Here is a 26,863-nt window from a genome sequence, read left to right on the forward strand (position 1 = left end):
CTTTGTATTCTTAGTATATGAATGGGTAGTACTAGGGTTTTCATGTTAAAACAAATTCTTCATGAAAAGAAATAATTTTGTGGATTGCGATATTTGTTTTTGAGCTAAAATTTCCCCTAAGTAATCAATGCATGGTTGAGTTTTGTGTGCCTGAAAAAAAAAATACTCCTGTTATCATGGGGTTATCTCTCTGTCTGATGTGTTGGGTTGAAACTGAGCCAAATTTGTTTCTGAGTTTCAATACCAGACATGTGAATTTATCCACATTGCTTCTCTCTGAGCCTCATCTGTACAACAGGGATAGCAATGCCTCTTTTCACTATTTCACAGGATTATTATGAGATTCAAGAGAGGTGATTTTTGTGAACATGCACCAAAAACTGTCAAGTGTCATATGAATAATATATTATTGTTGATATAATTATTTTTTTGCTCAAATATTTATGTTATCTTAAAAAAAAGCAATGATGGGTTTATAATGCTTGAGTTTACCTGTCATTTTTTAATAGATCAAGTATATCAAATGCATTCTGAAGCGGCTTTCACCCATACTTGAGAATTTATTCAAGTAATGGTCTCTTTAAGGCCATGCTTGAACCAACATTTATATAGATGCAGAAATTATTTCCTTACGTTCTTCATTCAATTGTAACAGGCTCCCAGCATCTTTCTATGTCTTATCTCATAGCTCCTGCCTCTTAGATTTCTCCACTCCACACGTTTTCCTTATCAAAGGAGATGCTATAATGTGAGCATGCTTTAGGAACTATAAAGTGTCACTTATATTTCAGGGATTGTTATTATTGCTTCGGATTTTGAAATACTATTCACTCCTACAGTCCAGGTATCACTACTTGGAGCAAGAGTTTGCACACAAATAATCCTTGGCTTTTATGCATGAAATGTTATCGATAATTACAGCCTGGAAAGTGTAGTCAGCTGTGACCTCCCTATGTCTCCTTTCATATCTGGTTTTCGCTGAAGACTTGCCAATTATGTTTCTATTGCAAAAGCTACTATTTTCAAGGGTCTGCTGGGATATGATCTAAGCTCAAACTAGACCTATCCTTGTTGCAACTGCAATCTACTTTATATGTTTTCAAATGTCATAAACAAAAATTAGAGACTAGAAAAAAAGTGATTAAAAAAAACTTTTGTTGGGGCAGTTAGGTGGTGCAGTGGATAGAGGATGGGCCCTGAAGGTCAGGAGGACCTGAGTTCAAATTCGGCCTCAGACCAAACACTGACACTTACTAGCTATGTGACCCTGGGCAAGTCACTTAACCTCAATTGCCTAAAAAAACCTCTCCAAAACCCCGCCAAACCCAACTTTTGTTAGGCAGTATGGTTCAGTGGCTTGAGTGCTCTGATCATGGCTCTGCCACTAACTTGTCTGGGCAAGCTGCTTCACTCCAGCCCTCAGTTCACTTATCCGCAAAATGAGGATGTTAGACTAGGTGATCTCAGAGGTCCCTTTCACTCCACGACTCTGTGACTGGCCTCTTCCATCTGGTACCCACCAAACATCAGTAAAAGCATCCTTATTCTAAAAAAAATTAAACCTTTTTATTAGTGTATTTATTTTTTTCATATATAAAAGAAATACGAAAAAAGGAACGCAAAGAAAACGCTTATTATGGCAAGTCAGATTTATCAACGCCTTCCGCTTGGACTGCTGGTTCGGGACCACCGGCAGTCAACAAAGTCCGTCGGTTATAATGAGCCTTTATAATGCCGGGATTGTTGTTCTCATTGAGTATTTGCTTCTGTCTTTGCCTGTTCAGTGACTGAACCAGTCCCAGGACGACAGCTGCTAAGGAGTACTGTCCAGGCAGTTTTCTTGGTGGTAAGATTAATGGATTGGGTTGTACTCTTCCCAGAAGAAAATACGTTTTGATTTTTCCTTCCTGTTCACTGATGCCTTTGACGTAAATCTCTCCTCTGTAGTCAAAAGCAAAACCTTGGTCCTTCAGGATGAGATATGTCTCCTCAGGCACTTGGATCCGGCCACTGACACCGGTGCTATCCATACGACTTGCCAGGTTGACGGTTTTGCCCCAGATATCGTACTGTGGCTTCTTAGCGCCAATAACTCCTGCTACCACAGATCCATGGCTGATACCTGCAAAAGGAAGTGGAAGGGCAACGAATTTAGAAGTGGCTTCTCCCATCTCTGTACCTCCATGGTCTTTATTTATTACTGTAAGTAAAAATAAAGGATGATGAATCTATGCGAAAGGAAGGCAGCCATGTCTGCCAGTGGCCCCATTGAGGCTGTGTATCTTTCTGGGTTTTAATATTGTCATCTGTAAAACTGGGATAAAACTTTGAGGATGCCAGCAGGTAGCTCTGAAAATTAAGGAGAGTCTGGGCCTCTGTGTCGGTGTTGACTCTATAGTGAGGAGGTTAGACTAGATGCCCTCTGAGGTCCCTTTCCCCTCTATAAAGCCATGATCCCCTGATCCTTCACTGTTTCTGATGCCTTGGGTGTAGAGATGGATGTGATGACAAGAGAGAGATCAAGGGATCCAGCCAGGTGAGTGAGGATTATGGTGAAGCCATGTAGCTCTGGAGGCTCTGGGTTTTAGGGGTGGTGCTCCCTCCCTCTCTCTCTTGTCTTGGGAAAACCTTGTGTATTTGAGTTGCAAGGTCCCTGATGCCTTAGACCATGAGTTATCGACCTGAAGGTCCATGAACTTGGATGGGGAAAAAAAAAATCATCTTTCTTTTCTTTTCTTTTTTTTGGTTGAGTTTTTTCTTTTTTAAAAATATTTTTTTGAGGGGTGAGGCAATTGGGGTTAAGGAACTTGCCCAAGGTCACACAGCTAGTAAATGTCAAGTGTCTGAAGCTAAATTTGAACTCGAGTCCTCCTGACTCCAAGGCCGGAGCTTTATCCACTGTGCCACCTAGCTGCCTGGATTTTCACAAACCTCTAACTGAAGTCTAGTATTTTTTTCAAATCCCTACCCCCAAAGCAAATAAACAAAAAATAGAAACAAATAAAATAAAATAAATAAAATAATAAATAAAATAAAAACCAATTATTATTCTGAGACTTCACCAAACTGTCCAATAAATCCACTATACAAAAAAAAGTTAAGAACCCCCATCTTAGACACAGGCTACACTAGGAAGATAGGAGATGATGACTGTGTTACAAGGTCAGCAACACCAGTGTCTTTCTTTCTTTCATGGTCTCTCAACATTCCTGTGTCAGGTGATGTGACGCTGGTGCTATGTCTTTAATGATGACTGGTTTATACTCTTTTTATTTGCATGCATGTCTTATCTCCCAAATTTTAAACTCCTCGAGGGGCAGGGACTATGTCTTATTTGCATCTGTTTATCCAGAATTTTTCATAAAATTGTACCAAATGGGTGATTAATCCATCTGAGGATCAAGTGAAATAATATTTGTAAAGTGCTTAGCTCAGTGCTGGCAAATAGTAGGTGCTCAATAAATGTTTATTCTCTTCCTTTTTCCCTCCCTCCATTTTTGTTGAATTCAATTGAAAACCATGATCATTTCAAACACCCACTTATAAATACTATTAATACCCATGTATTGCTGGGAGGTGATGAAGGAGTAGAAGAAAGTACCCCAGATCAGGAGTCAGGAACTTACAGTCCATGCCTTCTTAAGTCACTTACTAGGTGTGTGAACTTGGGCAGGTCACTTAATTTCTCTGAGAGTCAGTAATTTCATCTGTAAAATATGGATCACAATGCCTGTTCTACCTACCTCTGAAGTGTTGTTGTGAGAACTAACTGAGATGTTGGATGGGAAAATGATTCAAAGTGTGAAAATGTTTTATGTAAGTATGTGAAGGCAACATTGTTAAATGGCTTCTATCTCTGCATCTTTGTGGATATATGAATTTCTGACATATTTATTTATAAGTTGAAGAGGACTATAAAGAATTGGGAGGAATGAATTTTCCAACTGCTGAGAAAATTTAATTATGCCAATAATGTAACATTTTAAGGGCTAGTTGTGATCTTAGGAACACATTTTCAGAGTTCACCTGGCATATTTTTTTTCCTAGGTTACATTTTTGCTTCTGTTTAAATTTTGCTGTCTATGAGTTTAGAAGGCAGGAGAGAAAGAACTATTCCTGTGATTTCATTGATCTAGCTGGCATTTAGAGAGTGCTTTCAGTTTGAAAACTACTTTACCTGGTATTTCATTGATGCCCATTTGACAGATGAGGAAATGGAGGCTGAGAAAGGTGAAGTGACTTGTTGAGGATTGCATAGGTAGTGTCTGATGTTCTATTAAAATTCATTTCACTAGAACTCCACATCTAGCACTCTACTGCACTATTTAGATGCTGCTGTTGGGTCTTCTAGAGGCCAAAAGTCTGTCTACCAATACAGACTGCAAATTCTCTGCAGTTTATTGTTTTAGACACATGCCTTTGGCACTGATAGGTTGTGACTTGCCCAGGGTCACAGAGCCAGTATGTGTCAGAAATATCTTTCTCGCTCCAAGGCTAGTTTTCTATTCTGCCATCCTGCTTCTTCTAGAGAGAAAGGAAACATAAACAATGCAAAATGGTGAGCCAGAGGCTCAGCAGTCATATCTTTAGGTCAAGAGCATCATGGGATCAACTTTCTCCCATCTCAACAGACACAGGTTCTAATGAGCTATGTGGCCACAGGTAATTAACCGGCATAATCTGGAGTTCAGGGTCCTCATCTGCAAAATAATGGGGTAGGGCTAGATGATCTCTCTGGATGTTTGCTTCTAACTAACATTTTATGAATCTAATTCTCTCCCAAAACGAGCTATTGGGCTGATTCACAACCTTGTCGTTAAGAGTTACAATGACCAGCCAGAAGGAATCCAGAGGGAGGCTTGCAATGTTGCAGGCAATGGAGACCACGCCAAAGACAGATGAAGGGACTCTTTCCCCTTTCTGGGATTCAGTTTCCTCATCTGCTAAGTCAGAGTACTGAATGACCTCAGAGCTGCCTTCCAGACATAAACCATATGACTATAGTCTATCATTGAATATGTCTACCTTGGAGTTGCTTAGAAACGACATGATAGCTTTCTTTTTAAATCTGAAAGAGAAGAGTTATAGGACTTTTCTTGACAGAAATGGGAACAACATGTGGAAATTCTAGGGAAGAAGATTCCAATGTGATATCCAGAAACTATTCTAATAATCAGACCCATCTAACAATGGAAAAGGCTAACTTGGAAAAGATTTTAACAAATACGACTTGCCCTAAGAAGAGTTTTCTCTGAGTTTGTTTTGAGAAAGGCTTGATTTTTAAATTATTATTTTAAAACAAGGATGCTTTTATTGAGTTCAAATTTGGCTTCAGACATTTGCTACTGTGTGACCCTGGGCAAGTCATTTAATCTCAGTCTCAATTTCCTCATCTATAAAATGGAGATAATAATAGAACCCACTTCATGAAGTTGTGGGGATCAAATGAGATCACATTTATGATTTGCCCAGGGTCATACAGCTAGTAACTTTGAAGTGCTATATAAATGCGAACTTATCACTATTATTATTGTCATCATGATTGGTGATTGGCAGGTACCAGATAAATAGTGAGTTCTCCACCACTGTAAGTGTTCAAGGAGAAATAGGATACTTATTTGCTTACGATGTTGTTGAAGGAATTCCTGCATTGGATTAAAGAAAGTATAATATAACAGAAGGAATGTTAGACTTGGAACCGGGAAAGACCTGTGTTCAAATCCTGCTTCTCTTCTTTACTAGTTATGTGATCACAATTATGACTCTTTTTACCTCAGTTTCTTTATCTGCCAAATGGGGGTGATGATAGTTGTAGCCTCTACACAGCATCCTCAGGACTTATCTGAGGCTCAGAGATAATATTGATAATGAGCTATCAAAATGTCACTTGTTATTGGACTGGATCTTTGTTGTTGCTGTTGAATTGTTTTTCAGTTATGTCCAGCTCTTCATGACCTCATTAGGGTTTTCTTGGCAAAAATACTGGAACGGTTTGCCATTTCCTTCTCCAGGCACAGTGCTAAGCACATGGCAATTATTATCTCATTTAATCCTCACAACAACCCAGGGAGGTAGGTACTATTATTATTCCCATTATACAGATGAGGAAACTGAGGCAGACAGCTTTTGGGTGACTTGCCCAGGGTCACAGAGTTAGTAATTGAGGCCAAATTAGAACTCAGGTCTTCCTGACTTCAGGCCCAGACATTCTGTCCACTGCACCACTTAGCTGTCCAATAGAAAGAGAATCACAGAATGGGGAAAGCACAGTGTGAAAAGCCTTGGACTTTGATTTGAAAGTGCTGGGTTCAAGTCCTGCCATTGCCCCTGATTAGTTCTATCATCTTGTGGTGAGTCTTTGCCTCTCTGAACCTCAGCTTAGTCATCTGTGAATTAAAGATTGCATTTTGTGCCTCCCCATAGTGTTGAGGAGCTCAAATGAGATGATGTGTATAACATGTTATATAACTGCCAGTTCTTATTGGGCTAACTGTTTCATAGAACCCAGATATTGCTGACTTCCTTCTGATAATCTGAAAGACGTCTAACCTAATCTTTAAGCTTCAAGGCATGGCTGCCAACGGCTTACTAAATCTGTTGTTGCTCAGTCATGTCCGACTCTTTGTGACCCCCCCTTTGGGGTTTTCTTGGCAACGATGCTGGAGTGGTTGGCCATTTCCTTCTCCAGCTCATTTGACAGGTGAGGAAGCCGAGGCAAACAGGGTGAAGTGACTTGCCCTGGTCTGCTGCCCCAGCCTACTAAATACTATACATCACTGCCTCTCACCGGTGAGGGGCCGTCCCCTCTACATGTGTCCTTGTACTAAGTGCTCCCACATAGCTAGAATGCATTCTCTCATACCCCGTGCCTCAAAGAATCCCTGGCTTCCTTCCATGTTCAGTTCCTATATCTCTGTAATTCTCCAGTCATTTAATACTTCTTCCCTCTTCAAATTACTTTGTATATACTTACTCGTGTAGGTAGCTAGATGGCGTGGCAGATAGGGGACTGGACTTGGAGTCAGAAAAAATTGACACTATTAGCTGTGTGATGTGAATAAGCCACTTAACCTCACTTTCCTCGTCTGTAAAATGGAGATAATAATAGCACCTACCTTCCAGGACTGTTGTAAGGGTAAAATGAAGCAATATTTGTAAAGTGCTTTACAAACCTGTATAAATGATATTTTTAATAATAATAATAATAATAAAAAAACAATTATTGTTGTTATCTATTTGTTGTATTCCCCCAATAGAATGTAAACTCCTTGAGGGCAGAGACCCTTTAATTTTTGTGTTTCTATATCTCAAGTGCCTTGGTGAAGGAAACAGCAAACCATTCCAGTATCTTTGCTAAAAAAAACCCCAAATGGGGTCACAAAGAGTCAGACACTACTGAACAACAACAATACTTTAGGGCAGCAAGGTGGTACAATGGATAGAGTGCCACGCCTGGAGTCAAGAAGACCTGAGTTCAAATCCAGCCTCAGACACTTACTAGCTGTGTGACCCTGAGCGAGTCACTTCACCCTCTTTGCTCAGCTTCTCCATCCGTAAAATGAGCTGGAAAAGGAAATGGCAAAGCACTCCAGTATCTTTGCCAAAAACAAACAAACAAAAACCCTCCAAAAACGGGGTCATGAAAGGTTGGACACAACTGAGACAACTAAACAACAAATATCTCAAGTATCTAGCGCAGTGCCTTGTTCTTGTTTTGACTGTCAAGGATGCTCACGGAATTGATTTGAATTGCTGAGTTCTTTGCTTTCCCTGTACATGCAAATGATTAGCTGGCAGCCAGTGATTCAGATTTGGCTCATCAACATGCAGAGAGCTGGGGAAGTCACATGCAGTTTGAGAATTGTCATTCACTGTGATTATTCTTAGCCACAGGGTCAGAAGCTGAACCCTCACTTGGGTCTCCATTGCGCCTCCTCCAAGGTCATCCCCAGAGCTCAGATAGACTGGCGCGTGTGGAGAAACAGCAAAGGATGAAAGGCTCCAGTCTGAAAACAGGGCTGCTTGTGGGTCTACCTGAGGAGGACTGTGACAGTGAAGAAGTAATAGCTTCATGGACCCTACTGGGAGTCACCATATGGGACTTCCTCACATAATCACAGCATTTTTGAGCTAGAAGCAAGGGCTATCCTCGGAGAGTGATGAAGCCTGGCACAAACTCAAACTGTGAAAGGCTCACCACCTAACAACAGAATGTTAGATTCACAAGGGGCCTTAGAGATGACAAGAATAAGAGAAGTTTACTTCCAGAGCTGAAGCGGACATCAGGGATCATCTGACTCACTCCCTATTTCAAGCTTAAAGTGGTGCTTCACTGTTTCTGACAGATGGTCATCTAGTTTTTGCTTGAAGACTTCCGGTAATGGGGAGCTCACCCCCACCTCAAGGAGAGCAGCTTATTTCAGTTTGGGAGAGAGTAAGCCCTTCACATTATTGCAGGCACCCCAAACTCAGGCCCAAATCAAACTCTGTGAGATTTACATGCTAATCGATCATAGAATTAAATGGAACCTTAAAGAATCTCTAGTTCAATTTAATTAATTTATTGTTGTTGTTCACTCATGTCTGACTCTCTGTGACCCCTTTTGGGATTTCTTGGCAAAGATACTGGAGTGGTTTGCCATTTCCTTCTCCAGCTCATTTGACAGATGAGGAAACTGAGGCAAACAGGGTTAAATGACTTGCCTGGGGTCACACAGCTAGTAAGCGTGTGACTCCAGATTTGAACTCAGGAAGAGGAATCTTCCTGACTTAAGGCCTAGCACTCTATCCACTGAGCCACTTATGCTTGTCAAATCTTAAAGCACTATATAAATGCTAACTAGCTATGATAATGCATCTGGAAATTGTGTTTTCCAGTGCTTGTTCTGTCCTTTCAGTTGTGCCTGAGTCTTTATGACCCCATTTTGGGTTTTGTTGGCAAAGATACTAGAATAGTTTACTAGTTCTTTTTCCAGGTCACTTTACAGATGAGAAACTGAGGCAAAAGGGGTTAAGTGATTTGCCCAGGGTCATATAGCTAGTAAGTGTCTGAAACTGGATTTGAACTCATGAACATGAATCTTTCTGATTCTAAGCCTAGTGCTCTATCCACTGTACCACTTAGCTACCCAATCTTTTTTTTTTTTTGGGGGAGCTAGGCAATGGGGTTAAGTGACTTGCCCAGGGTCACACAGCTATTAAGTGTTATGTGTCTGAGGCTGAATTTGAACTCAGGTCCTCCTGAATCCAGGGCTGGTGCTCTATCCACTGTGCCACCTAACTGCCCCCTACCCAATCTTTTCTTAAGCATTTAGTCAGCTGTGCTAGATACTCTTTTTTTTTTTTGGCTAGACAATGGGGTTAAATGACTTGTCCAATATCACACAGCTAGTGAATGTGAAGTGTCTGAGGCCAGATTTGAACTCAGATCCTCTTGACTCCAGGGCCGGTGCTCTATCCACTGCACCACCAAACTGCCCCTGTGCTAGATACTCTTGAAATTACTTTGTATATACCTATCTGTGTAAATAGTGAAGTGGGTAGAGTGATTAGGTCCCTGGATCTGGAGTCAGGAAAACTTAAGTTCAAATCTACTCTCAGACACAAATTAGCTATGTGGCCTGGACTTTAGTTTCCTTATCTTAACTTCAGTTTCCTCATCAATGGGTATAATAATAACACCTATCTACCAGGATTGTTGTAAGGATAAAATGAGATAAAATTTGTAAAGAGCTTTGCAAATCTTAAAGTGCTATATAAATGCTATTTTAAATAATAATGATGATAATAGCTATTATTATATACTTTTTGTGTCTCCCAAGAGAATGTAAACGCTGTAAATGAGTCATGTAAAGTATTACTCAATTGATCAAATTAGTGGACTCATCAGAGCAGGCATTGGGTGGGTGGTACAGGATAGGGGTATACTGATGGGTAAAAGGGAGGCTGCAAAGCGTCTCCAGGAAGAAGCGGAGTTGCTAACATTTTTGCTTTCTTCATAATTTTGCTTGGTCTTGATGCCAAGCACTTTGATTATTTTTTTTTCTCCTTTTCTCTGGTATTTTCTCACTAGACGTATTATAGGTTAATTACAAACACATTAGAGAGACAGCCTGTACTAGAGACTTGGACTGGATAACCTCTAAAGGCCTTTTCTTCTTTAGAATTCTGTGGGTTTTGAATCTGGAAGAACGCGGACCTTTTGGGACTAAGCTGTGAAAACCATGACCTTCCCCTAGTCTGTTTGGCAGGGAAGGCTCCCTTTATATATAAAGGAGCATAGTCTAAGAGGCCTCTGGCATAATGGGTAAAGGCAGAGGACCTCGCTTCACTGCTTCACTTTAAATAAACAGTTATTTTATGTCTCCTATGTACTCAGGACCAACAGTGCTGGACTTGGAGTCAGGAAGACATGAGTTCAAATCCTGCTTCTGACTCTTGCTAACTCTGTGACCCTGGGCAAATCATTTAACTACTCTCAGCCTCAGTTTCTTCATCTGTAAAATGGGCATAAAAATAGCACCTAACTCTCTGGGTTATTGTGAGGACCAATTGAAAGATTAGATTTATTTTAAATATATTTATATAAGCATATAGGTATATTTACATAACATATTTATATACTTATATATAAATGTTATATATACACTCATATAAATGTTATATATTTACATATATGCACATATGTTATATACACTTACATAAAATAGGTGAGAGATACTTTTATACTTAAACATAAATATGTTATAGATACATAAATATGTTATAAATATATTTATATAAATATACATATAAAATATGTGATAGATACTTATATTATACTTACACAAATGTTATAGATACTTATATATAAATATACTTATATAAATATATTTAAAATAAATCTAGGGGCAGCTAGGTGGCACAGTGGATAGAGCACTGGCCCTGGAGTCAGGAGGACCTGAGTTCAAATCCAGCCTCAGACACATAACACTTACTAGCTGTGTGACCCTGGGCAAGTCCCTTAACCCTATTGCCTAGTCAAAACAAAACAATAAAATAAATCTATTCTTTCAATATATTTATATAAACATATATTTGTATATTTTATATATATTTAAATATATATTTTAAGCATTTTGCAAACCTCAAAACATTACATGTATGTTAGCTATTATTGTTTTTAGTGGTGGTGTTATTATTATTAGTACTATGTGCAAAGCACTTCTTGACCTTAGACAAGTCCCTTGACCCTGAAAGGTTCAATTTCCTTATTTTGAGAAAGGGAATAATAATAATAATACTTTCAGAACTCACTCTCCTCCCCAGGTTGTTGTGAAGAGTGACTTCTCAATTGATAATGTGTGTGAAAATATCTGTCGATGTAAAGTGTTCCACAAACAAATTCCAGTTCTGATTAGCTATTAGTATTGATGACAAGCAGCTATGGGATTCCTTGCAGGCTTACCTCTCTGTGAGCAATCTCATATTGTACTTACCAATGCGGAGCTCGAAATTGTTAAATGAATGCTTGTTGATCTCCTGTATGCTTTCATTCAGGGCAAGAGAGAAGTCAGCCAGAGCACATAAGTGATCCCACTTATCTTCACATTGCTAAACAACAGAGAAACAGAGCCTGTTAAACGTGGCTGGCCTCTGCCTGGAAAACAACTGCTTCTCAGCATGTATGTTTGCTGCTACTCAGTTGGAGTCTACTCTGATTCCATGACCTCCCACCCTGACCCACAACTCTCTACTCAAGGTAGTGATGGTGATTGTAACAACGAGTAATGGCTCACAAAGCACTAACAAAAGGTTGTATTGAATAAGAAGGCAGATTGGTGAAATGAAAGAAGCACAGGACTGGGGAGTCAAGAGCCCTGAGTTCTCCTTCCAGCTCTGCTACCATCTGACTCTGCAGCCCTTGGCAAGTGATTTTACCTCCCTGGGCCTCAGTTTCCACACATGTAAAGTGAGAGGCTTGGACTAAGATGATCCTTAAGGTCTTTATATTCTGTGTTCAGAATGAAATATGGTTTAGGTGTAATTCCTGAAGCCCCACCTTACCCATAGTTTATTGTTATTAAGAAACCCTTTGCATTTATTTAATGTATATCAATCACAGTTAGGAGAGGCAGTGTGTTGCTTTGGAGTCACAAAGACTTGGGTTTAAATCCTGTCTTTGATACATAAGAGCTAGGAGACAATAGGCAAGTCACTTTACCTCTGGTTGCCCCAGGGAACTTGTCAGCATATGTTACTGTGAAGTTTCTGATCTGCATTGGTGAAGGGAGTCTCCACACTGGGAATTTCTTGTACAGATGAAATTATAAATATGGGCCCCCAAGGGTCATATAAATGAGTTTACGTAAGTTTCAAAACAATTGCCTATCTGCATTGATGGAGGGTTTCCTCACTGGGAGCAGTTTTCCTATGCCAATGATATCATAGATCCATACCAAAATGTACATATGTGTATGTATATGCACACATATAACTATACACACATATAGGCATATACATTTGTTCAGTTGTTTTTCAGTTGTGTCCAACTCTTTGGGACCCCACTTGGGGTTTTCTTGGCAAAGATACTGGAGTGGTTTGCCATTTCCTGTTTCAGATATACATATATACATAACATATACATAATATCTCTATATCTATATTTATATATGAGAGAGAGAGAAAGAAAGAGAGAAAGAAGGAAGGAGGGAAAGAAAGAAAGAAAGAAAGAAAGAAAGAAAGAAAGAAAGAAAGAAAGAAAGAAAGAAAGAAAGAAAGAAAGAAAGAAAGAAAGAAAGAAAGAAGGAAGGAAGGAAAGGGAAAGCAGGCAACATGGCTTAATGGATAGAGAGCTGACTTTGAAGCCAAGAAGATGTGGGTTCCAATTCTTACTAACTCTGGGCAAATGACTTAAATTCTCAGTGCTCTAAGCAGTTAATATTGTAATTTGAAGAGAAAGTACCAGCCTTCCTTGGTAGAGGGAATTTCCTCACCTGGGAATTCCATACCACTGAAATCACTGGTCTGGCCCCTATCTCTAATAATTGTATGTGTACATATATACACCCGCTCTATCTATCTATCTATCTATCTATCTATCTATCTATCTATCTATCTATCTATCTATCTATCTATCTCTACCTATCCATATATACACACATGTATACACACAACATACATATAGAATATATACTATATATGTGTATACACACATACATATGTGCATGTGTGTGTATACACATATATACACACACACACATACACATATACATATGTGATATGCGTATAGAGTCAAGATGGCATTGTGGATAAGGAGTTAGTCTCAATGCCAGAAAGAGCTGCATTCAAGCCAGTCTTTGATACCCACTGCCTTTGTGATCCTAAGCAAGTCACTTAAACTCTCAGTGTTCTAGGCAATTCTTAATACTGTAATTGGCAGAAAAGATGGAGGACATTTCCTCATATTGGAATTCTTATATCATGAATTCATAATTCTAGTTCCTATCCTTAATCCTATGAGCTTATTTTGTAGAAATGAGGCAGCAGAATGGTGCAATGCATAAAATACTGTACCCAAAGTCAGGAAGATTAGTTCAAATCCAGTTTCAGATACTTACTAGCTATGTGACCTTGGGCAAGTCATTTAACCTCTGTCTGTCTTAGTTTCCTCATATGTAACATGGGGATAATAATAGCACTTGCTGCTAGTTGTATTGTGAGGATCAAATGAGATAATATTTGCAAAGCACTACATAGTGCTAATAATAGCTATTTTAAAAACATGTTTAATACCATATTATATATGTGCAGCCCACATGTATATATAGTGTACATGCATATATGAATAGTATATACACATACACATGCATATACACATACACATATATGTATGTATACACATGCGTGTATATATCTATATCTATATCTATATCTATATCTATATCTATATCTATATCTATATCTATATCTATATCTATATCTATATCTATATCTATATATCTATGCGCACACACACATATAAGATCAAGATGTGAATTATATGAACTCTTTCTTTCACATTGTTTTTGATTACTCAGACAGAACACCGAAAATATTTCGCATGTAGGCTCGTGATTAGTGTTGTTCATTTGAATGACACTGAAGCAGAGGAAGGTCTACAGCAAATTGGGTGGATTCTCCATGGAGAATTTATGGAAAAAGATGGACAAGAATCTCCAAAGAGTGAAATGACTTGGATGGATGGGTGGCAGTTACATTGGTGGAGGGCACGCCTACACCAAAATGATCAAAGAACATCAAATTATTGAAGTATCAGAGTATAGGCATCATTATTAGAGGTATATGAATCAATATTTGAATCATTTTAATTCCTCAGGTCCATATTTCTGTCTGGGAAGATGGTGGGCAAGAGGAAAAATGATTAGAGAGCACATTTCAATGTAACATAGACCCATTACTTCTAAAGCCCGTGTCTCGGAGAGGTTCAATAACCTTCAGGGCCAATGGAACAAGTTTAGTGCCTCTTCCACAGGATGGATTTTCAGATACTTAAAGATATTTATCTTCTGCCTGCCTCCCCATTTCTCCTCCCCCATCTTTGTATCATCAGGCTAAACATCCCTGGTTCCTGACTAATTGACCCTTGTGTGTGTCAAGATGTTAGGAGACACCCTGTTTTCCATAGCTAAGGCCCAGCAAACAAGCTGGATCCTGAGCTTGGCGTAACAACAGTCCTTTGCACCCACTCTCTGGATGATCTCACCCTCTAGCAAAATCATAATTATTGTATTCCTGTGACCAGCATCAGGTGTTCTCTGAGCTTGAACAAGCTTGGATAAGTACCCATGCTCTGGTCATGAGGGCCTGCAATGAATCAAACTGGCCTCATTGTTGCTTTTATCCCTCCTTGTCAGGGCTACAGCTCACTGTGTAGCCATTGGCATGAGTGCTGAGATCTCTCCACACTACCTCGGGGCCCACCAGTAGGGGCAGGGCCCCAGCACATGTGTCCATGCTTTCGAGCCATTTCCCTCACTTTGAAATTAAATTTCTGTTTGATTCCTGACTCTCCTGTTCTTCAGCTCCAGCCATCCATAGGTTAGAGGCTGGTTCAGTCCAGTTAACATATAATATGTTCTCCAGTCCTCTCAAGCAGTAGCATATGTTTTCTAGGCCAAAGGTTGCTATGGTGCAGTCATGGGGATAGAACATCAGAAAGCAGGCTTTCAAAGTAGTTGCTGAAAACTGTGGAAGGCAAGGCAGGAGTGGACAGAGCCAGACATGTCACTGGTCCATCTGACTCGATAATTTTTGATCACTGCCCAGGTGGGACTGGGAAAGAGACAAGAAAAATGATAGAAAACCAGAGGTGAGAATACAGTGTGAAGAGTGAGAAAGGACAGAGGCGATATGAGAAGCAAGGAGAGTTTTCAAAAGAGGAGGAAAGAAGTATGAAGAGGAAAAATATTTCTGATTTGAGAAAGGCCTTTTCTTCTAGCATATTTATTGGCATTTTAAGAAGTTTAACTTAATGTATTAAGATTGTCCTGGGCATGTTTTACACTGGTAATACATACTCAATTCAACTGAGTCATGATTTTCTTTTACACACTCATCTGAAATACTGTTATTATCATTTTGGAAATGTTTTTCTCCTCATATTTTCTCTCGTGTTGCCATGTCATTATTAGGTTGTTCATTATAATTTCTTCTTCCTACCTTTGTCTTCTGAGATAAGTAAAAAATATTTTTAGCCTAAAGGTTTTTTTTCCCCCATCTGTCCAATGGGGATATTAACTACTGGTACCCTCTCTCTCCCTAACTACCCTTTATTTATTCTTTTTGGGTGGGTATAAATATGTACATACTTAATATGTATATATATATATGCATAGGGTATATATATATATATATATATTCACATGTGTATAAATGATGATATGCACAGTACACATATGTGTACATTAATGGTATCTCTACCTCTGCTCCCAAATGTATGCTCCTTGGAGGGATTTTTGCTTTTGTATCCCCGGTATACAGTGCTTTGGTAAATCAATGCTTATTAATTGACAACTAAGGTTTATACTGGGGCTGCTAGGTGGTGAAGTGCATAGAGCACTGGGCTTGGAGTCAGGAAGACCCAAATTCAAAACCGACCTCAGACACTAGCTGTGTGATCGTGGGCAAGTCACTTAACCCTGTTTGCCTCTGTTTCCCTCATCTGCAAAATGAGCTGGAGAAGGAAATGGCAAACCAGTCAGTATCTTTACCAAGAAAACCCCAAATGGGGTCACGAAGAGTTGAGCACAACTGAAAGGACTGAACAACAACAATATCTGTATTGCCTCCTTTACAAGGTCATTGTGGAGATCAAAGGTGAGAAGTGTATAAAATGTTTTGCACAGTATAAAGTGTTCTACTCTCTGCCCTTCAGGACTTTATTGGGATTCTCCGTCTTTATCTCTTAGGAAGCTTGCTTGCAAAGAGCAACACTCAGACCCAGGGCAATTTAAATTCATGTCAGTGGGTACTAAGAATCTTTGTTAGGTTAGTCAACTAGCACTAGAGGAACCTCACTGCTCTCTATATAAGAAAGCAGCAGGGGTGTAATGGAAAGCATGCTGGAGTCAGACTCAGAAAGCCCGGGTTTAAATTTTGTCTCTGCTACTTATTATCTGTGTGTATTGGGACAAGAGATTTTTGTCTCTCTGGCCCTGGCTTCCTCAATGGGGGGAGCTGGAATTATATAATCTTTAAGGTTCCTTCCAGCTCTAAATCCTATGATGCTAATTTTGTAATATTATTATTATTGTTATTATCCAGCAAGGAATCCTCTCTCTCTCTTAACAGTGCACCTACTCTTTAGCTTAGAGTATGAAAGACCTGCCTGACACACTGAAAGGGTTTTTTCCCCCCCCCCACAATCACATAGCTAGTATGTGGGACTTGAATGAAAGTCTTCACTACTCTAAGATTTTTTTTTTCAAGTCAGAACTTGTGATTTTACCAGTGTGTGCAACTTCCACTGTGGAAACTCACTCCATTGATGCAGATAGCTATTTCATAGCTTTAGAGACCTGCTTGGGGGTATTGAGAGGTTAAGTGATTTGAACATGGTCACAAAGGCTATTATTACTGTTATTATTATATAGCAATTGGGACCAAAGTTCTTAATTGTCTATAATTATTGTATGTTTTAAGGAGAAAAAAAGTAACCACAAAGAAATACCATTGTTCAAGAGACCTAACTACAAAAGAAAACCTGGCAAAATAACTTTGAAGGGATGCCAGGTTCATTATCCTCTGATTCCAATTTCTTCTTTCATGTCTCTAGTGATGGAAAAAGGTAGTTGATGTTCACAATGATGACTATAATGTCTTACAGAATTCTGAATCAGCAAGGAAATTTTAAGGAATGTTCCCTGGATTTTAATTATTAATTTATTTTAATTTATAATATTTTATTATAATAATAAAATTAATTTAATTATTAATATATGAAAGTATATTATACATTTTTAGAGAAGATTTTAATGAAGAAAGAATACTGTTCAATGTTTGGTTAAAAACAAATTTAGATCTTTATGATTGTCCAAACCTTTCATGTTCCCCTCCCCCAAGCACTGACTCATTTAACAAACATTTGTGAGTTACCTACTGTGTGCAGAACATAGTATGAGGTGTTGAGGCAGATTGAAAGAAATGACTCTGTCCCTATTTTCATGGGATTTATAGTTGAGTTGATTCTGGCTAATAATTGAGGGGTTCTTAGATCTTACTTCTTAGGAGCGGATGTTGGCTAGTGTACTAAAAATTAACTTAAGTAAAGGAGAAAATAGTTCTTTACCTGTTTCTCCGGTGATAAGCCTGATACTGCCATATAAGTGCTGCCAATTGTCTTAATTTTTTCAATATCTTGAAATCGGTCTTCACCAAGTAACTAGAAGTAAGTAATCAAAGACAATGATGTTAGTTCTGATTTTTGTGCTTTCACCAAGTACAGTCTGCATTGAAATGGAAGAGAGTGAGCAGAATGGAGTCATTTCTGGACATCATGGGAGTCCTGAACTTTTTAAAAAAAGATATAGTTTCCCCTAACAAGGGGAATTCTCTGCTTACCACTAGGATGATTACCACTCTGCTTGCACTATGATGCCTTGTTGTTTAAACTAGGCTGGCCTGATGGAGAGGCAAATCTAACCACCACCACTACCACCACCTTGATCATTTCCACTGAAACTGTGGAGACAATTGAGGACCTTGAACCCAAGAACCTCGGGAATAGCGAGCTTCCAGCCCAGTGCCCTCAGCCATCACCCTGGGAAGCAGCATCCATGGAGATGCAGCCTGGCAACTGCTCCTGCAGATGCTACAGACATAGCTACTGAAGACCCAGAAAAGAAAGTTCTTGTCACCAAAGGTCTTGGTGCTATCAAATGGTTCAACCTCAGAAATGGATATGATTTTATCAGTATGAATGACATTAAAAGAGAAGCATTAACATCTATTTTTCTTCTGTACTCCAAAGACCATGGGATCCTTTCATCTAACTTGTAAATGAAACTAATAATAATAATGTTGTTCAGTTGTTTTAGTTGCATCCAACTCTTCATGACTCCATTTGGGGTTTTCTTGGAAGACATGCTGGAACAGTTTGCCATTTCCTTCTCAAGCTCTTTTTACAGGTGAGGAAACTGAGGCAAACAGGGTTGCATGACTTGCTCAGGATCACACAGCTTGTAAATGTCTGAAGCCATATTTCAACCCCAGAAGATGAGTCTTCCTGACTCTAGGTTACCTAGCTACCTCCAATTACAATAGCTAACATTTATATAGCACTTACAATATTCCAGACAACATGCTTAGTACTTTACAATTATTATCTCATTTGATCCTCATAACAACTCTGGGAGATGGGTGCTATTATGGCCCCAATTTTACAGATGAGGAAACTAAGGCAAACAAGTTAAATGACTTGCCCAGGGTCACCAAGCTAGTATGTGTCTGAGCTTAGATTTGAAGTCATATCTTCTTTTCTCCGTGCCCAGAGCTCTATCCATTGCTGCTTCCATATGTGTTTTCTCCTTTATTAGAATGTGAGCTTCTTAAGAAATGGACCTGTCTTGCTTTTCTATTTGTATCCTCAATGCAAAGCACGGTAAGTAGTTACAAATGCTTCATTCAGCGTATTCAACACTGAAATCATAATTTTCCCCTCAAATATAGACCTCTTCCAAATTTCCCAATTTCTCTTTGGGGCAATGCTATTTTCTCAGTCACCCTGGCTGGAAAATTGAAGCAATATTTTACTCCTCCCTCTCCCTCACCCCACATATCTAATAAGTAGGCAAATTCTGGAAATTCTGATCCTCAAATTTTATCTGCTGCATCTTCCTTATCATTTCCAGCTGCCATGAATCTTTCAAGCCCTTGTTATCTCTTACCTGGGCCATTATAATACCCTTGTAATGGGTTTCCCTCCAGTCCCCTTTGCTGTCTAGCCTATCTGCCATGGAGCTGGCAAGAAACTCTTTCTAATGCACAGAATTGACTCACTTAACACCTTTAGTGCAGCCACACCGGAGTGTACTGGTTGCAGTTCCTTGAATAAGACATTCTATGCCTTGTCTCAGTGTCTGGGCGCTGATGGGGAGCCAACGTACCTCATGGTGGGAATGCTCTCCCCCCTCAGCTCTGCCTCCTGGTTTCCCAGCTTTCTTCAAGCTTCAGCTCAAATCCCATTTTCTACCCTTCCCAGGATCCCCTAACTGCTAGTGCCTCCCCTCTGAGATCCCCTTTTGTTTATACTGCATGTATTTTGTATATAACTCATCATTTAGATGTTGCCTCTGCCATCAGAATACACCTTCCTTGAGGCAGTGACCTGTGTGTGTGTTGTTGTTTGTCCTTCATTTTGAAGAGGACAAGTGACATCATGGGGTGATGTCTTGACTGGGGTGTGCATTGGATTTAAATGGGGCAGAGTCGCACAAAGTCATCAGCCTCACTCTCTTCCAGAGTCCACAAGCCCAGTGGTAGGACAAAAGCAAAGACGACTGGCAGTGGCCTGGGATGCAGTGGGTGACCTTGGTGTCTTCAACGTCTGACTGAGCTCTAAGCACCCCACAGCTCTTGACTAGTCTGAGTCACCAGGCCTAGCTAAGCGTCATTCTGAGGCACTGGCAGATATGCTTGTCCAGCTACTGGCAGTGACCTCTGAATCACTGTAGAGAAAAGGAACCAAAGGATTGGAGAATGCCAGATAATAATAATGGTAACAACAACAATAACTAGCATTTACACAGTGCTTTAGGGGTTCCTAAGCGCTTTACAAATATTAGCCCATTTTATCCTCATAAGAACCTTTGGAGGATGTACTATTATTAGCCCTCTTTTACAGATGAGGAAACTGAAGCCAACAGGGTTAAATGACTTGCCAAGCTAACAAGTGTTTGAGGTTGGATCTGAACTGAAGTCTTCCTGACCCTCAGCCCAAAACTTTATCTGCTATGCCACCTTGCTGCTGCTGCTGCTGCTGCTGCATGTGTGTGCATGCACAAGCACACTTTGCTATTAGCTACCCCTCCACATTCCAGTCATTTACAAATTTGATAAGTATGTCACCTATGAATGTTCATGACAATGCTAAGCAGCATTCAGGGGGCAATCCACTGGACAACTTCTTCCAAATAAGATTGGCTGCAAGATCCAGTAAGATCTTGACAGGTTAGAATATTGGGCCAAATTGAGTAAGGTGATATTCAAAAGAGATGGATATAAAGTTTTACACTTAGCTTAAAAAAATTTCCACCTAAATACAAGATATAGGAAGCATGGCTAGATAGTAGTAGTTCATTTAAAAACTATTCTGGGGTTTTAGTGGATTGCAAGCTTAAGTCCACAGTTTAATATGCCTGCCCCCGACCCCCAGGCAATAAGACCTTAATAACAATAACAGCAGCAGGTACAACAATTTTATATACGGTTTTAGAGTTTACAAAGTGCTTTATGTCTGTTATCTGATTTAAGCCTTACAAGAGGGGCCTGCTCCGGCGAGTTGATAGTCTGAATTAGCCTCAGTGTTAGTGGTAACAGTATGCTTTAAGACAATGTAGGGCCTCCTCTATACTGCCTGTTTCCCTATCCATTTCCTTGACTTCTTCATCCTTGTAATTACTTCAAAAACTGTAATCTTTTGAAATCTCCTTTAGCAATTTCTATGAATATATTTGAAACTGTTTCTTCATTATGTAGTAAGAGTGGGGAAATAAATCATAGAATCATGAGATTAGAGATGGAAAGGGATCTCAGACGTCATTTAGCCCAACCTCCTTATTTTACAAAGAAGGAGGCTGAGGCCTATAGGTCAAGTGACTTGCCTAAGGTCACTCAGATGGTAAACAGCAGAGAAGGAATTTGAATTCAGGTTTCCTGACTTCAAATCCAGTGTTCTTCCCACTGAACCACACTGCTAAGTGGGCCCTGGTCAGTTCCTCTGCTTGATGCTTGAAGCAAAGAGGTAACTAGAATGGGTTCCCCAATTCAATAAAAAGCCATGACTACTATTGAGGGATGAGCTGCTGTATTGTAGTCAGCTATGCCATGCATGTCCCAGGAGGAGTGAAGATGGAGGGACAGGGGAAAAGGCTATGCTAAACCTCATGGTGGCCTTATGAAAAGTATGCTGCTGATCCCCATTCTTCCTTCTGGCATAGTCTGAATGCATAGCAAAGGAACTAGATGGCTGCTCCTGGCCCTGTGTTAGGCACTGAGGATTCAAAGACAGATACAACATAATTCCTGTCCTCAAAGAGCTCATGTTTTATTGGAGGAGACAATATGCACATATGTAAGTAGTAGTATTTTTGAGGAAAAGGGGTGAGGAAGGGGAGGTTTAGGAAAGGATTCATGTAGGAGGTGTTCCTTGAGCTGAGGTGAGCTAAAGATTCAAAGGAGACAAAGGAAAGGAAAAAATGTATTTTATACTTTATGCAATGACACATAGGCTGAAGATGTAGTATCATGTATGAGGAGTAACAATAAGGCTAATTTAGCTGAAACTTAGAGTATATGAGGGTGAGAAAATGTAAAACAAGGCAAAAAAGGAAAGTGGAGCCAAGTTATAAAGAGATTTAAATACAAAACAGGAATGCTTGATCTGTATTTAATTGTAGATGTAATAGGGAGTACTGGAGTTTACTGAGCAGATGAGTAAATGTGGTCAGACTTGTGCTTTAGGAAAATTACTTTGGGGGGTTTGCTTCAACACCATAGATACTAAAATCACTTCGGCAGATTGGCAAAGGATGGATTGGAGAGGAGAGAAGCTTGGGGAAGGGAGACAAATCAGTAGTTTATTGTAATAGTCCAGACAGGAAGTGATAAGGGCCTAAAATAAGATGGTAGCTTTGTGAGAGAAGAGAAAGGGAGGGAAAACAGTAAATGTTGTAGATGAAGAATAGATAAGATTTAGGAACTGATTAAATATGTGGAGTTGAGGATTACTCCAAGGTTCCTAACCTAAGTGACTGGAATAGTGGTGGGGCCCTTGATAGAAACAGGGAATAAAAGATGGGTGGGTTTTGGGAAAAGATAATGAGCTTTACTTTGTAGTTACTGAGTTGAAGATGCCTAGAAGTTAGCCAGTACAAAATGTTCAACAGGAATTTGGTGAGCTGATACTGGAACTCAGGTGGAGTCTACAGCATCACCTGGTGGCTTACTCAAATATAGTGCTTTGACTACTTATCTTAAGTAGCACCATCTAGTACCATTACTAGATAAAGCACTGGTCCTTCCTGTGACAAAGCAGAGTCTTTGGGGAGGGGGGGGAATGACAATCCTAACAATTAGAACCAAACAAAAATGGAATAGATCTTTTTAGGAGTTTTGTGTTCCATCTAACTGAGGCTTTCAAGCAAAGGTTGGATAGCTCCTTGTCAAATACGTTATAGAAGAGGTCTTTGTTTAGCTATGGGTTGGACCAGATATCTTCTGAAGATATCTCTTACAACTCTGAGATTTTGTGATTCTGTTTTTACCTTTGCATCCTTGGCCTTAACAGAGAATCTTATATGTAGTAGGTGCTGCAATAAATGTTTCATTGGATTGAATATCACCTAATCACTGCAAGGAAGGTGAGGAAAATGCTTTTATGTACTACCAAAATGACAATACATTTTTTTAAATTCAAAAGCTGAATTAAATCTTGTAGGTTCTAAATTCATAGCTCTAACTTGAGTATGGGAAAGTATTGATAAGTTATCTCATGTTGAATTGGCCGTGTGGAAAGGATTAGAAAGAATTTAATCTTCATGCCTTTTTTCTAATTATCTACAAAGTGCCATTCCATTTACTCTATGGATGATTGCACTGCATCCCATTTAGGAAACCTTAATAGAGTAGAACCTTATTGTAATATAACTCATTATTGCATGCATTTTTATGTATGGTAGGTCAAATCAAATCACGGAATTGTAGAGTTAGAAGGGACTTCAGAAGCTATTTAGCTCAAACTCTACTTGAACAAGAATGACTTCTAATACAGTTCACATAGTGATCGCCTAGGGGTGGGGAACCTGCAGCCTTGAGGCCACATGTAGCCTTCTGGGTCCTTGGGTGTGACCTTTTGATTGAGTCTAAATTTTACAGAACAAATCCTTTTATTAAGGGGATTTGTTATGTGAAGTTTGGATTCGGTCAAAGGGCCACACTTGAGGATGCAGAGGGCCACATGTGGCCTTGAGGCTATAGATTTCCCACCCTTGATCCTAACCTCCAGTTGAGTCTATCCAGCAAATGGCAATCACAGTAAAAATTTGACTTTTTTACATGATTGAATCTAATGCAGTGATTAGTATTAATTATAGAACAGGCCATGGAATCATAGAGTTTGCAGGGTCTTTGGAGATAATATTTTCTCTTTCTTTCTTTCCATTTAACAGATCAGGAAACTGAGTCCCAGAGAACTTGCTCAAAATTATATAAAGTTACTAGCAGAATTGAGAAAAGAAACTAGTGTTAACAGCATAGGATGTTATCTCTTATTTTAATTTTGGCTGTGCTGAGTTTTGTATTCCTAGAAAGCACTCCAGGGAAAATAAGCCCATTTTTCATCAGCAGACAGAGAAGCCACAGGGCAAGTCCTCATGCTGGCCATACCTATACCTTTCTTTTTCATAATAACTTTACCCTTGAACCTAAATGTTGTCATAAAGAAGTCAGTAGGTCTCCAGGGATGACATGAAGGAAGATATGAATTATCTTGAGATACATATGTCACACTGCGGTTTTAGGTGCCATGATTAATGAGGTTAGAATGAGAAATAAGCTGCTTGGTGTTAGTTTCTGACCTCATAAAATTTTTTGTTTCCTTCAAGATTTAGCTCAAACACTACCTTTTACATGAAGCCTTTCCTGTTCTCCCCAGCCCTGTCCCTCTCAAAAGTACTTAATATGTATTTTGAACATATTCTTCATATACTAATTTGTATACATTCTTTACATTCTTATTTGTGTAAATGTTGCCTCTTCTAAAAGAATGCAAGTTCCTTGAGGACAGGGACCATTATTTCATTTTGGCTTTGTATTCTTAGGTCCTAGGGTTGTACCTGGCATACAGAAGAAACTTAATACCTGCTTGTTGATTGATTGATTTCCCAGACAGCAGTAAAAGACTCTTCATCCTAGTAGGTCTAAAATGAGACATAGGGTTTCTTCAATTCACTATGAGATCCATGGAGATTTTTTGGGAAGGTTTTTTTTTATCCATAGATTTCAATGTATTTAAAAATAGGTGAAGAACATCTTTTAGTCAATGGTATAATAGTTTCCATATTTCTTTACTGCTTTAGATTTGCAGAAATCTTTCCTCACAATAACCCTGTGAAGCAAATATTATATACTTTCTTATCTTTTTATTACAAATAAGGAAATTAATCCCAATATCATAATTATAACCAGTAATTATATAGTATTTTATATTTTAGGCTTCGCAAAGTGCTTTACAAATTTTATCCTCCCAAGAATCTTGAGAACTAGGTGCTACTATTATCCTCATTTTATAGATGAAAAAACTGAGACAGATGGATTAATTGGCTTGCCCAAGGTCACATGGCAAGCATCTGATGCTGGATTTGAACTTAGGTCTTCTTGATTCTAGGTCTACTGTTCTATCACCTAGCTGCCTCTAGATCAGTCTACTGACTCACTCCAGGTCACAGGTAACAAGTGTCACAGCTGGAACTAAAACCAATGTCTTCTGATTCCAAATTCTGTGCTCTTTCCACTACTTATTGTTTGATCCCTGGAGTAAAGCATCATTTGGCACATTTTCTTCATGCATATTAATGGATAATATGGAATTTTCCTTCTTTTCTTCCTTTTTTTTTTTTTTGGTTACTTCTCAACACTACTTTGAAATTGCAAGTTTGTCCTTTCCGTCATCTATTTTTGAAAATCTTTTTACAAAATGTTACCTTTCCCCCCTTTGAAATTTAATATTAAAGAGGAGAGCAAGCTCTACAGGAGGTTTAGTTTAAGGTAATTAGAGTCACAGAGTTAGAAGAGGCCTCAGGGATCAGCTGGTCCTAATCCCTCAAGTGGCATATGAAGAAAAGGGAATCCAGAGAACAAACGTCTTGCTCAAGATCACACAGCAACCTGGAGGCAAAGTTGAGACAAAAATACAAGTCTTCTGATCTTCATCAGTGTTGTCTCTTGTATTTGACTGAATTTAGGAATCCAACCTCACACTTGCAAAATGAGCCCCACCTTTGAAATCACCTTCTCTTCACTCTCCTCCCTGGGCACTCTTTCTCTTTCATCCACATAAAATATTTATTACTTTACACGCTTGTTTTTAAATTCTCAGAAAATGAGCAGTGTCTGGTCTAATAGGAAGAATACTAGATGTGGAATAAGAGGGCCTGGGTTGAAATACATAGAAGCAGGGGTGTTGTGAGGCTCAAATGAGATCGTGGACGTTAAGCACTTTGCAAATCTTTAAAGCTCTATAGAAATGCCAGTTATTATTATTATTATCATCCTTGTTAGCCTCAAGTCACCAGACCTCAAGTCTAAGGATGACTTAATTTCCTGAACCTTCTGCTACCCTTACGCAATATTGATAGAGCAATCCAGGAGCATGCCGGTAAATGTTTAACAACTAGGCTGTACTGCAAAAAAAAAAAAAATTCTATGCACATACACTATGTTTCATCTGTATCATTAACACTTTTTAAAGTCTAGAGATAATCAACAAAACAATAAAGCCATGATTTGTAATGATTGTGATTTCTGAGGTGTAAATGCTCACTCCGAAAATTTGACAACCAGCTCACCGCTCAGAGCTGGCTTCAGGACACACCTCTTCATATAAACCTGGACAAGTCAGTAGTTAGTTAACCTCTCTGGGTTCAATATTCCTCATTTGAAAAGTGAAGGAATTGGGCTAGATGACTTCTTATGTCCCTTCCATCTCTAATGACTAAGAGAAATTACATTTAAAAATTATTTAGAAACATTTATCAACTACCTGCCATGTATTTAATACATGTCCTACAACAGATTGTACTTATGTTCTGAGGGTCAGACTAGCTAAGTATAGAGAAACTATCAGTTCATCAATCATTTTGGAGATGGATTTGTTATTCAAGGCAGCACATTAAAAAAAAACACGCAAAATTACCTTCACTCCTGTGCCTTCTGCTTCTACAGTGACTATAGCAGAGTGGAGAAAAAAGGGTGGAAAGAAGAAGGCACTAAGAACTGCATGATTTTTAGACTACAAAGCTTAACTTAACTCTTGGTACTCTAAATGTGATATCTTTTTCCAGTGGCCAGTAAAAATTCAGACTGCTAGAAGAATTTCAATTATAGCAAT

The 26,863-nt window shown here is 39.1% G+C and overlaps 1 protein-coding gene across 1 annotated transcript in view; it reads right to left on the reverse strand.

The window, feature by feature from the left end:
* Window positions 1-1,541: 1,541 nt before the first annotated feature.
* The window catches only part of ADCY8 (adenylate cyclase 8), a 361,487-nt gene continuing 336,165 nt past the window's right edge, over window positions 1,542-26,863 (reverse strand). Inside the window, 3 exon segments of the mRNA XM_020997906.2 lie at window positions 1,542-2,122; window positions 11,478-11,592; window positions 17,828-17,920. Coding sequence (XP_020853565.1) covers window positions 1,635-2,122; window positions 11,478-11,592; window positions 17,828-17,920 — 696 coding nt within the window. The 3' untranslated portion in view covers window positions 1,542-1,634.

This window comes from Phascolarctos cinereus, unplaced genomic scaffold (genome assembly GCF_003287225.1).
Source record: "Phascolarctos cinereus isolate Bilbo 61053 unplaced genomic scaffold, phaCin_HiC Scaffold_4;HRSCAF=312, whole genome shotgun sequence".
NCBI lineage: Eukaryota > Metazoa > Chordata > Mammalia > Diprotodontia > Phascolarctidae > Phascolarctos > Phascolarctos cinereus.